Raw genomic sequence first — 13,065 nt, forward strand, 5'->3', positions numbered from 1 at the left:
ATGAAGTAATAATTTTATGACAAATAAACCAGGGAGTAAAACTGGCTGTGTCTATAGTATTAAAGACTACACAACATTATTATATTATCTTTAAATAAATTTTTAAATGATTATTATTTTAAATTATTGTCCCTGGATTAGTAGGACACTCTTGTAATACAATCTGTTCGCTACCACCGCTACTTTAAGTATCAGTTCTGCTTAAAAAGATGCAATCTAATCCTGTTTACATGAAATAAGCCTGCTCCCGAGCAGGTTTAAGATTACGGACCTGTTGCTATGACAGCAACTCCGGGATGAGCTTCGAAGAACCAAACAATCCAAGATCACGCCAAATCGTCAACAATCAAATCCAGCTAACTGAGTTAGCGACGTACGAAGAACGGGCCCCAGGGCAGTATTTTGATTTTCTGTTGTGATTATGGAAAATGTCACCATTGTATCTCATTTATGCTGCATCGAGAATTGCAAAAGTAACTCCAATCTCTTTTCTCTGTGCAAAAACACCAAGGGAAGCAGGTCGCAGAGATGACGAGAAGACGCCGGATAGTAAATCTATCAATAATGTCACTGATTAACCCAGTGACTGTCACTCAATAAAAGAATCACATTGCTGCGTGTCTTTGAAAGTTTTGATTTTGTTTGGTTTAATAATTAACATCACCTTCGCAAGTATGACTCTCACTCGGCTTGTGAATTAGCAGAACTTGAACAGGGACTTCAACACACTGACTGCATTGACTGCTTAACACAAATAACATTTCATGTGGCTTAATGTACCAAGACAGTGATAAAAACAAAATTGTAAAGCATATACTATGTGCAGATATGCACATAAGCCCAAAATGTGAACGCAATGCATTTATTTACACGTTAAGCATTTTCCTCTCATATAAAGAATGCTTAATGTACCGAGACAGTGATATTAAAAGACAACATTCTGTACACACCTTACTAATAAAGCATTATAGGTGTAGAAAAACTGATGAACCCAAAATATGAACTTTAAATAGTCAATGCATAAGCGTTTTCTTCATTACGATTTTTTTTAAATGATATATTTATACATTTCAAAATACATTACAAAAGAATTCAAACATTCCAAGAACACTTAAATATGTAGCAGTGAACAAATGCATCAAATTATATTTTTCAAAATTTTTTTTGAATAAATAAATAAAACACCCAGTGCAATCCTACATACAGCAAATACAGTTCTACAGTATTGTATACAATACATACAGTTCTACATGAGCTATGTGCTTGCTGTGCTCTATCTTTGCCAAAACTGGTCCAGATATGTTTTACGATAACTGGGCCACATTTGCACCATTACATGTGGGCCACTTTTGGCTCACACCCAGATGAGCCAATTGTTAATGTGCCATATATTTGCCAAAACTGGCCCAGATATGTTTTACGATAACTGGGCCACATTTGCACCATTATATGTGGGCCACTTTTGGCTCACACCCAGATGAGCCAATGTTTAATATACCATTTATTTGCCAAAACTGGCCCAGGTAAATTTTAAGATAACTGGGCCACATTTGCTGCATTATATGTGGGCCACTTTTGGCAATAGAGGGGTTAATGTGAGCTAGCCTGTTCTTAGACCAATGGGCCCTGTGTAACACCTTGCACTGTATGAGCCTGTGACGTGCGCAGAGAGGAGTTAACCCTGTTCAAGACCTCTTTCCATGTCTCCTCATTGATGTCAGTACCAATGTCTTGGAACCAGATGATGTGTAGGTTATCAGAGAAAAACTGCAAATTAACAATCATATTAACTAATTTAGAAATTGACCCTTTAGCACAAGGATCCACACCCAGTATGATGTCCAGATCCGAAGGAAGAGGCGCATTTGGAAAGTTCGTAAATTTTTTTACGCACAAAATCTCGAGTTTGTAAATATCTGAAAAAAAAAAAAAAAGGCTTTTGGGGATTTTAAACCAAGAGGTCAACTGATCAAAAGAGGCAAAAACACCTTCAATGTAAAGGTCACCAATACGGACCAATCCAAGGTCTCTCCATGAGGCCTAAGCATTATCCAAGATGGAAGGGTAGAACAAAGGATTGGAGTGTATTGAGGATAATAAAGGGGTATTATGAAGACTAAAATGACGCACAAATTGGGTCCAGATTTTAAGACTGTTTTTTACAATTACATTATTTGAATATTTCATTGGGGTCATTGTACATGGGAGGCATAAAAGGGAGGCCAAAGAGGAAGACTTATTACATGAGGCATTCTCAATGTGCAGCCAAGAAGGTTCAAGTTAGATGAATGGACCCAATGCAGAGTAGAGCGTATGTTCGCTGCCCAGTAATATATTTGAAAATTTGGAAGGGCCAAACCACCCAATTGTTTTGACTTCTGAAGAATGGTTTTTCGAATCCTGGGTTTTTTGTTTTTTTTTGTTCCAGAGAAAACTAGAAATAGAGCTAATCCAAGGTCTCTCCATGAGGCCTAAGCATTATCCAAGATGGAAGGGTAGAACAAAGGATTGGAGTGTATTGAGGATAATAAAGGGGTATTATGAAAACTAAAATGACGCACAAATTGGTTCCAGATTTTAAGACTGTTTTTTACAATTACATTATTTTAATATTTCATTGGGGTCATTGTACATGGGAGGCATAAAAGGGAGGCCAAAGAGGAAGACTTATTACATGAGGCATTCTCAATGTGCAGCCAAGAAGGTTCAAGTTAGATGAATGGACCCAATGCAGAGTAGAGCGTATGTTCGCTGCCCAGTAATATATTTGAAAATTTGGAAGGGCCAAACCACCCAATTGTTTTGACTTCTGAAGAATGGTTTTTCGAATCCTGGGTTTTTTGTTTTTTTTTGTTCCAGAGAAAACTAGAAATAGAGCTATCAAGTGTGACAAAAAAAGAATTTGGAATAGAAATAGGAATACATTGAAATAAGTATAAAAATTTAGGGAGTACGTTCATCTTAATACAGTTCACCCTACCAATCAGGGATATAAGATGGAGGGACCAGCGATTGAAAATCCTGTGTAAGATGATTAACTAACGGGACAAAGTTGTGATCAAATATGTCTGAAAAGTGTTTTGTCACATTTATGCCCAACTATCTAAAACACTGTGGGGAAGATTTAAAAGACAAAGATGCTAATGGGTATTCCAAGACTGCTTTATTAATGGGCATCAATTCACTTTTATTCAAATTTAGCTTATAGCCCGAAATTGGGCCAAAATCTGTTAACAGATTCAACACCAAGGGAATGGAGGTACCGGGGTCAGACACATATAGCAAAAGATCATCTGCGTATAGAGATAGCTTATGCTCCATCCCTCCCCTCCGTATACCAGCCATCGAACTGGATCTTAAAGCAATTGCCAAAGGTTCAATGGTGTGGGAGATGTGTATAAAAGCCTAATCCAAGCTATAAATTGATTGGAAAACCAAATTTCTTTAGTGTGTAAAACAAATAGCTCCACTCGACTCTATCGAATGCCTTCTCAGCATCCATGGAGATAACTAATTCTGGAGATACATTTGAAGAGGAAGAGTAAAGAATATTCAAAAGGCGTCTAATATTATGAAAAGAGTGTCTATTTTTAATAAATCCTGTTTGGTCTGGTGAAATTATGTCAGGAAGAACAGTTTCCAAACGTCTTGCTAGGACTTTAGCTAATAGCTTCACATCAGAACAAAGTAAAGAGATGAGACGATAGCTACTGCACTGAGAAGGATCTTTATCTTTCTTGAGAATAAGGGAAATAATAGCCTGCCGTAAAGAGTGAGGAAGGATACCTGAACTGTAGGACTCATTAAACATGTTAAGCAAAAGAGGTGCTAATTTATCAGAAAATGTCTTTAAAAAATCTGCCGGGAAACCATCAGGTCCTGGGCATTTGCCATTTTGCATTAGACTAAGAGCATTTTTAATTTCATCCAATGAAAGTGGAGCGGCCAAATCAAAGGAAATATTAGAATCAATACGAGGCACATTTAGGAACTAATTCTGGAGATACATTTGAAGAGGAAGAGTAAAGAATATTCAAAAGGCGTCTAATATTATGAAAAGAGTGTCTATTTTTAATAAATCCTGTTTGGTCTGGTGAAATTATGGCAGGAAGAACAATTTCCAAACATCTTGCTAGGACTTTAGCTAATAGCTTCACATCAGAACAAAGTAAAGAGATGAGACGATAGCTACTGCACTGAGAAGGATCTTTATCTTTCTTGAGAATAAGGGAAATAATAGCCTGCCGTAAAGAGTGAGGAAGGATACCTGAACTGTAGGACTCATTAAACATGTTAAGCAAAAGAGGTGCTAATTTATCAGAAAATGTCTTTAAAAATTCTGCAGGGAAACCATCAGGTCCGGAACAAATCTCTGAACTGGTCATTAATAGTTAGTGGGTTAACTGAAGGCCCAGTGGGGGTGGAGATTTGAGTAATAAAGTGTGAGGCCGCAGAATGACGCAACTGATGAGCAAAGCAATTTACTCGATTTATCACCGAATTCATAATAATTGCAATGAGTTTTATGGAGCACATCAATTGCCTCATTTGTAGCAAGTAGACCAAACTCTGCCTTTGCTGTAAAAAACTTAGCAAAGAGGTCTGAATTTGTCGAGTTGAGGAGGTCTGCTAAAGAATTAGAGAGCTTAGACCTTCTTTCATTCATAATTTTTCTCTTATAGGTTGCATATGAAATAATTTCTCCCCTTAAATAAGCCTTACATGCCTCCCAAATTGTCTTCTTAGCTGAAACGTCTGGGGAAGAATTTGTGGAAATAAAGAGGTCAATATGATCGTTAATAGACGCTATAAAATCAGGATCATGAAGAAGTAAAGAATTAAAGCGCCAAGGGGATCGAGACATTGAAAAGCCTGGAAGAGCAAGGTCAAATGTAACAGCAGCATGATCCGAAATTACAATAGTATTATAAATACATGAACTAACCAATGGGAGCAATTTATTATCAACCAAAAAGTAGTCGATACGGGAGAAAGAATGATTGACAGGGGAAAAGAAAGAGAATTGTTTGTATTAGAATTTTAAAAAACATCAGAAACCGCATATTGTTCCATAAAAAGCTGGACAATCCTGCCAAATTTAGACAGGGTGCAGGGCCTAGATGAGGAACGGTCTAGAAGAGGGTCTAGACAGCAGTTAAAATTCCCGCCCAGAATTAGTTGGTTGGAATGCAGATCAGGGAGAGAAAACAACACTTTTTTGAAAAAAAGCCTCGTCATCCCAATTAGGACCGTATATATTTGCCAAACTCAAGCGGACTCCGTTAATCTGTCCTCTAAGAATAATAAAACGCCCATTAGGGTCCGAGATGACCTCAGCAACAGAAAAAGGAACAGATTTATGGATGAGAACTGGACTTCGGTTGGGGTTCCAAGTGAACCGTACCATTACCAAAACGTGATGTGCCGAGCCGAGTCATACCACGCAGTGGAAAAGCGCCATTAGATAACAAGTACTATGAACAAGACCAGGTTTCTGAGATGCCCCCCCCACCCCACACACACAGCCCGGCCAACAACAATATGGCTTGTAGCATTTGAGGATACAAAACACCACAATAATGATTGCACACACACAAAAAAAAAACAACAACAACCCTTAAACCCACCCTTGCACCAGCTGACAACAAGAACAGCAGCTGGGACCGCTTTACCATAACAGCAGGCAAGTTCCCTAACTCCTAGTCCTTCCATAAATGGTACGTAACCTCAATAAATATTTATATCAAAAGTTACTGACAGACTTAGACTTCAAAACAAAACTAATGTAAAATCTGAGTACCAACTATTTGTGGGAAAAGAAGAGAGAGAGAAAATAGGTAAAATAATAATAAATAAAATATAAAAACATTTTTTCACAGAATTTAAAGGTGCTGTAGCACTAGATGCCCAAAATTAACAAACCATAGATATATTAAGATTTATAATTAGAACCAAATGGTCTTTACAATAAGCAAGACTTTAACAAAGCGATGTCAACAACTCGGCTTTATCAATTTTAAGATACAGTCCAATGTAGAATTCACCACCCAAGTCAGGAGGCCAAAGAATAAACAAGACAGCTCACAGCATCATAAAACCTGACTGAGCTTATTGTACATCCAAACTAAAATCCATGTGCACATCATTTATAGCCACACACACACACACACACACACACACAAAAACCCCAACATGACAACTGTGAAAAAATGTCCAAATAACAGCAACTTTGTCAGATTCAGCGAACAGTCAGGTCTTAAATCCGCAGCGCCAACAGCCCAGGATATCCTTCATATACTATAGAACAATAAGGCCAAAATATTCAAGGCTGCTCATAGTAGAATCAAGTCCACCGCACTTACATCTAGACTGAGCTCTGGGTGAAGTCACTGGCTTCGGAAACAGAAGGCAACCATTTCTTCTCACCGTTTGGAAGCGTGATTCGCAATCTAGCAGGGTCGAGAAGCACAGGCTTGAGTCCGCGTTTGTAGAGTGGCATCCTTATACTCTGCGCAAAGCTTTAAAACCTCAGGGCAGTAATCCTCAAAGATACAAATATTCGAATATTTTGGCGTCGGCTGCGGCTCTCAAGATCTGAGACTTTGGCCTTAACCCCTTAACTGTCACCCCCCATTTTTTTAAATAGGCAATAAAGTGCACTATCCAAACTTAAATTGTTGTAATTTATGAACACTTTGGAATACAGACCTAAAGTTGGTATTTTTTTAAAGAAGAAAATCAGCTTATCAGATTATTGCAAAAGTGGAATTTTTAAAAAAAATTCAAGTATCAAAAAGTTATATACGTTTACATTTACTGTAAAGAAAATGCGCTATACTCATTTTATTTTATTTTATATATAGTAAATATTTTACATAACAGGTTTTACTCTAAAATTGGTATAAAATTAAAGCCTTGTGTCTAAATAAGTTATGTATCAAATTTAAAGTTAAAGTAAAAAAATTGAGGTTCCTGTGAGATTTTATTTATGGCGTTATACCACAAACAGCCACCGGGTGCCATCAAAACTCCATTGAATTTTTTTAATGCATTTTTCTGTCACAAATGTCTAGATTTCTCTGTCAATATTACTTCTATCCACCAAATATGGAATCCTGAGACTCAGACCTTTCCAATGATATGTATTTTGTCAAGATTATAAAAAGTTTTGATTGTAAAATACCGTAATACATTTGGTAATATGACACTTGACCGCGCCCACTAAGGGGGAGGAGACCGCCAAAAGATTTTAAAGTACCATTTCCATGGTAACACAATGTCCGATTTCAAAATGGTTTTCAATATAATTTATGATGATTACTAAAAGATTTCACAGAGAAAAAGGACAACAAAAAAAAAGAGTGCCAAACGTCCCACAGGTGGGACGGTGACAGTTAAGGGGTTGCCACTCATTATCTTTCTGGAGCGCCGAACATGTAGCTTCGAGTTGTTCAAGCGGCTGACTAATCTCTAGCTGCATCCCAAATGACGCACTATACACTAACACACTATGTACTTATGCACTATGTACTCAACCATGTATCGTATGAATTATATAAGGTTATTCTGTCATTCATAATCGGAGTCTGATAGCCCCTCCCCCTTCGGTACGTATAATTAAAGCTGCGACAGTTGAGTACACGAAGTGTCCAACTTTCCACACTTTGTTTTTTCGGTTATTTAAGTGCATCATCCGGGTATTTAAAGTGCACTTTTTCTTTTTGGAATTTTCAGTGTGAACGCACTACTCGCACTATTTATACTACAAAACGTCAAAGAATAGTGCATAAGTACGTGATTTGGGACGCACCTACTGTAGTGCCGGACTCAAGATTACCGATGCGCAGATCATGGTCAGCCACTGTGGATTGAATGCTATCTAGTTTGGCTGCAAAACTTTCGAAAGATGCTTTGAAGTCTGCGGCGACTGAGGCTCTAAGATCGTCATGTAAAGCAGTGATCTCGGCTAGCGTAATGCTAGCACTCTGCGAGAGAGTTGCCGCCTCCTTCTTCCCAAACTATATTTATAAGACAAAACCGAAAAGTTTACGAGAGTGAACCGCATGCACGTCTAGCGCCATAACCGGAACCTCTTCATTACGATTTTCTAAAGGGAGGAAAACGCTTAATGTGTAATTAAACAAGTTCTGTTAATATTCTGGTCTTACTACATTAAACTAGCATTTTAAAATGCTACAAAACTGTTCAAAAGCTTCAAGGGGTTTAATTTTAGTTGTCATTTGTTGAAAAATTGATCGACTTCTGCTTGTTGAACACTTTTATTTGGATAATCTATGGCTGAAGCAGCAGCACGCGACACCGTTTTCACGGTAAATCAAAGTAAATGAAATTCTACAAAACTTAAAGGGATAGTTCACCCAAAAATGAATATGTGATGTTTATCTGCTTACCCCCAGACACCATCAGAACAAAATAAAAGTCCTAAATAGTGCATAAAAAATGTACAGAAAAAGTTTTATATGGTAAAGTTTATATATGTTGTCCAGTGATGTTCTGAAAATAACTACCAATGAAAGCAGAATATGAAACTTAAAGATTGCCTTCCATCAACATTCTGTCAAGTTAATATGTATTCTTATATTTCAATATGCATTAAAAATTATATTTGAATGGCCTCCTGTGGTGAATTATGTGAATTACACTGCTGAAATATGTTGTCAGTCTAGACTTGAATATGGCAGATGAAAAAAAAAACATGTTTACATGATCATTGAAATCATATAACACAGTGCAGAGTTCATTATAAGTTTATGTCCTTTTATTTGTAACTAAAATTAGCTGAAGAAGTATAAAGAAGTGAAGGATGCAAATGAAAGAAGTGGTCGTGAAAGTGAACAGATGTAATCAGATGTAGCCCACATTCAGCTGTGGTGTGAACAGAGCCTTAATTTCCTGTTGCTTTACTATTTCACAAGAAACACAAACAGGGTCTCACTTTTATATGTCTTTTCATATGCATCTGTTAAGAGTGATGGCAAAAGAACAAAAATATTACACTGAGCCATATGCATTCATTCTGAAGGACATCAGTTCATTTGTGATCACTGCACTTTCTTTCCAGAATAAGGCCGGTTTCACACCGCAAGCGGCAATAGAGCTCCAGACATCACGTGAAAAAAATACAAATAAGCGATGCATGAGTTTCAAGGCAACAGAGTACACTGCGCACTTTAATTCACAAATGAACTGATGTCCTTCAGAATGAATGTATATTGCGCAGTGTTGTAAACCTTTAGTCACACTGAGGAACACTGCACTTTCTTTCCACTTTCTTTCACACCGCAAGCGGCAATAGAGCTCCGGACATCACGTGAAAAAAATAAAAATACGCGATGCATGAGTTTCAAGGCAACAGAGTACACTGCGCACTTTAATTCAAAAGACATAGACCTGTACATAGCAAAACTTAATAGATTAAACATAACAGATCCCTATGAGGCCCCCGGGTGCTTTTAACATACATACCCAGACAGCAGACAGTTTCGGCCCAGATCCGGCACGCATGGATTTCACATGGGCCAGATGTGGGCCGGATCTGGGCCAACACTATGTTGCTGTCTGGGTATCAATAAAGGAACGGATAGCTTTCCTGACCTGCAGTATCCTGATATCTACAACTAACATTACCTCATCCTACTCTGGAGACTCTTTATAAAGCCCACAAAGGCCTGGAGGGGTACAAATGGACGCAATCAAATTTTTTGACGAATATTCAACTTTGGAGTCTGCCGGCTAAAACCTGCTTTGTCGTCACTGGAAGGGTAAGTCAACTGTGTTGTTAGCTAACGTAATCGACCCTAGCTGCCCTTGTAGGTAGCCACTGTGAGTACAGCAGACATCTTAAACCGTTTAATCCCAAATTTTGTGTTGAAAATTTTTGAGTTTTATTGCAGTGAACCATTTTAGTCGTCTATCGGGATCCTTAGGAATACGATAAAATGATGTCCCCTTAGCTTTATGGACAATCGTGCATAAATATATATATATACACAACAGTTCGTTCTAGTTCTCAAATCTGATTGGTTGAGAACCGTGAGATATTGGCGGACACACAGATCCACTAAAATGTTAAAATAATACTGTTTTTGTGTCACGGATTTTTGTGTAGTTTTAAGAGTTTTTAGGCGAGAATGTACTTGTTTAGACTTCAAATATATGGTTTGTTAATAAAGATAACGTCTATTTGAAAATTTGCTTCGCCGTTTTCAGAGATGTGAGCTCCAGGGCGTCAGCGCCCGTTCAGCGCTCATGAACCCACCGAGAGAGCAGCCTCACCGCGGCCAGATCTTCTGGAATTTACCGCTGGCTCTGATGCATATGTTTTTTTCTCTATTTTGCAATAGTGAAAGACGGCTTCCCTTATTGAACATGTCTCGGGTAGATTGTATGTTTTCTTGCGCGGCTGGATGTTGGACTCACATTGAAAATAATCACGTTGTTTGTATTTGCCAAAACTGATGTACTGAAGTGAAAATACGGATGGTATTAGCTTTATTGCGAGCGCTGCTTGCTGTGAAGCGGGAGCGACCAGCCGGCAGAGGATTCAGGATTTCTTATTAACTTAACGAATACTGCGTGAGGGGGCAAGAAACGGGCCAAGGGAGGTCACGTATGGGACACATAAATTAAACCCAATATACGGGACGTCCCGGCTAATACGGGACGGTTGGCAACCCTAGCTTTCCCCCGCCTGTTCTGGCATCAGCAGCTGTCCACCATGTTGAAATAGTAAGATTTGTAAGATTTAAATATTCTGGTTTTAAATTATTGTTCAACCACTGTCGATACCAATGCTACAGCCGCTCTAGCGCTCTCCTGATGGGAGTTTAGATTGCGTGACGTCAACCTCCGGAGCTCTATAGACAGACAGAGTTCTTCATCTAGCCAACATATTAAAAAACACAAAAAGTCAAAAACGATAGGAAAGTTTATCAAGGAACAGCATTAAAACGGTTTTTAAAAACGTACTTCATGTAGTAGGCTATATCATCTAAAAACAAAACGATGCAACAATACCCATTTTACTTTCTCAGACCATGCGTATATGTGCAGTGAAATTAACAATCAGCGTGGTCCGGTGAAAGACGGGACCTGAGGTGATTAACAGTTATTCCTGCCCAGGAACTGAAGTCGGAGTCACGCAAAGATAACGACAAGCAAGTCCTATTTTTTCTCTCTCGTGTAATCGACTATTGTTTTCAGTGTCTACTAGTAGGAGCTGTACCGTTTAGTCAACTAGACCCGCACATCCCTAGTGAATACTTTCACGAGTCTGCAGCTGCAGTGACGCTGACGTGAAGCTTAAGCTTGAGGTGTGAAACAGGCGCAAGTCTGTAAATGACGTTTAAGGCCTGAGATATACATGAAAGTCTTCTCACACTGAAGACACTTGTAAGGCCTCTCTCCAGTGTGAGCTCTTACGTGATTCTTCAGGTTTCCTTTGAACGGGAAACTCTTTCCACACTGAGGGCAGATGAATGGCTTCTCTCCAGTGTGAACTCTTACGTGATTCTCAAGGTACGCTTTGTTTGCGCAAGACTTTCCACAGTGATCGCACATGAAAGGCTTCTCTCCAGCGTGAGTTTTTACATGATTCTTAAGGCATTTTCTGTCTTTGAAGCTCCTTCTACACTGATGACATATAAAACCGTTCACTCTTGTGTGAATGGAATGGTTAAGGTTTTCTTTAAATCTCATAGTATGATATTGCATGTGGACATTAAGGCTTTTTTTGTGCGTGTAACTCTTTTCACACTGAGAGCATGTGAATGGCTTTTCTCCAGTGTGAGTTCTCATGTGAGTCTTAAGATTTCCTTTTCGTGAGAAACTCTTCCCACACAGTTTGCAGGTGTACAGGCACTGTCCAGTGTGAATACTCATGTGGGCATTAAGGATTTTTTTCAGTGTAAAACTCTTTCCACACTGAGAGCAGGAGAAAGGTCTCTCTCCAGTGTGAACACTCATGTGGGCATCAAGCTTTGTTCTGTCAGAGAAACTCTTTCCACACTGTTGGCAGGCGAAAGGCTTCACTCTGGTGTGAATTTTCATGTGCCTGTTAAGGGTTTGTTTGAGACTGAAACTCTTTCCACACTGATGGCAGGCGAAAGACTCCACTCTGGTGTGAATTTTCATGTGACTGTTAAGGGAATTTTTGTGACTGAAACTTCTTCCACACTGTTGGCAGGCGAAAGGCTTCACTCTGGTGTGAATTTTCATGTGACTGTTAAGGGTTTTTTTGTGACTGAAACAGCTTCCACACGGTTGGCAGGTGAAAGGCTTCACTCCGGTGTGAACTTTCATGTGCATGTTAAGGGATTTTTTGTGAATGAAACTACAAACTAAAAAACATTTAGACATGTAAAGCATCAAACACAACCACGTGTCTGCTAGATCCTATACCCACAAAGTTACTGTAACCTGTAATCTCAGAACCTTATATTATATATTGTTAACTCTTTGTTTTCTTTAGGACACGTCCCAAATTCTTTCAAGCTGGCAGTCATCAAGCCTCTCATAAAACAAAACAAAACATAAAAACACAATAATGGCGCTTTTCCACTGCATGGTACGACTCGGCTCAGCACGGTTTGCGTTTCCACTGCAGTTCAGTACCGCTTTAGAGTGGGCGGGATTATTCACATGACGTTATAGTTGCGCCGCCTCTACTACCACGACTCCTAAAAAAGCTTTTTCATTCCGCGTCGCCCCATCAAGCTCTCGCTGGATCCGCTCCTCTGCTATCAACGAGAGGAACGTCTGTACTTCAGCAACAGACAACAAAACTTTTTGGTTGTTAAAAAAAGGTGCGCTCATTCAAAACAGTTACGTTCGATCCTTCGCCGGCCGCACTGATTTAAATCTAGCGGTTCTGTTGTGTTTGTGTCGCAAGTTCAGTGACGCAGGTAGTGACGATTCTCTCCGGCCAATCCGTGATCAGCAGAGTTTACACGTCACGTTTTGGTAACGGTACGGTTCACTTGGAACCTCAACCGAGGTGGTACTAAAAAAAGTACCAGGTACCAGGTACTGTACCCAGTGGAAACC

General features: G+C 39.0%; 2 protein-coding genes across 2 annotated transcripts in view; both read right to left on the reverse strand.

Moving 5' to 3' along the window:
• Window positions 1-13,065, reverse strand: part of LOC107717582 (gastrula zinc finger protein XlCGF26.1-like) — a 24,004-nt gene that overhangs the window by 3,643 nt on the left and 7,296 nt on the right. The gene's annotated exons all lie outside the window — the stretch shown is intronic.
• LOC107717585 (gastrula zinc finger protein XlCGF8.2DB-like) lies at window positions 10,336-12,347 on the reverse strand. The gene has a single exon (XM_016524394.1). The coding sequence runs from the start codon at window positions 12,325-12,327 to the stop codon at window positions 11,323-11,325; it is 1,005 nt and encodes a 334-aa protein (XP_016379880.1). The 5' UTR covers window positions 12,328-12,347; the 3' UTR covers window positions 10,336-11,322.

This window comes from Sinocyclocheilus rhinocerous, unplaced genomic scaffold, assembly GCF_001515625.1.
Source record: "Sinocyclocheilus rhinocerous isolate Xijiao unplaced genomic scaffold, SAMN03320098_v1.1 scaffold3410, whole genome shotgun sequence".
Classification (NCBI taxonomy): Eukaryota; Metazoa; Chordata; class Actinopteri; order Cypriniformes; family Cyprinidae; genus Sinocyclocheilus; species Sinocyclocheilus rhinocerous.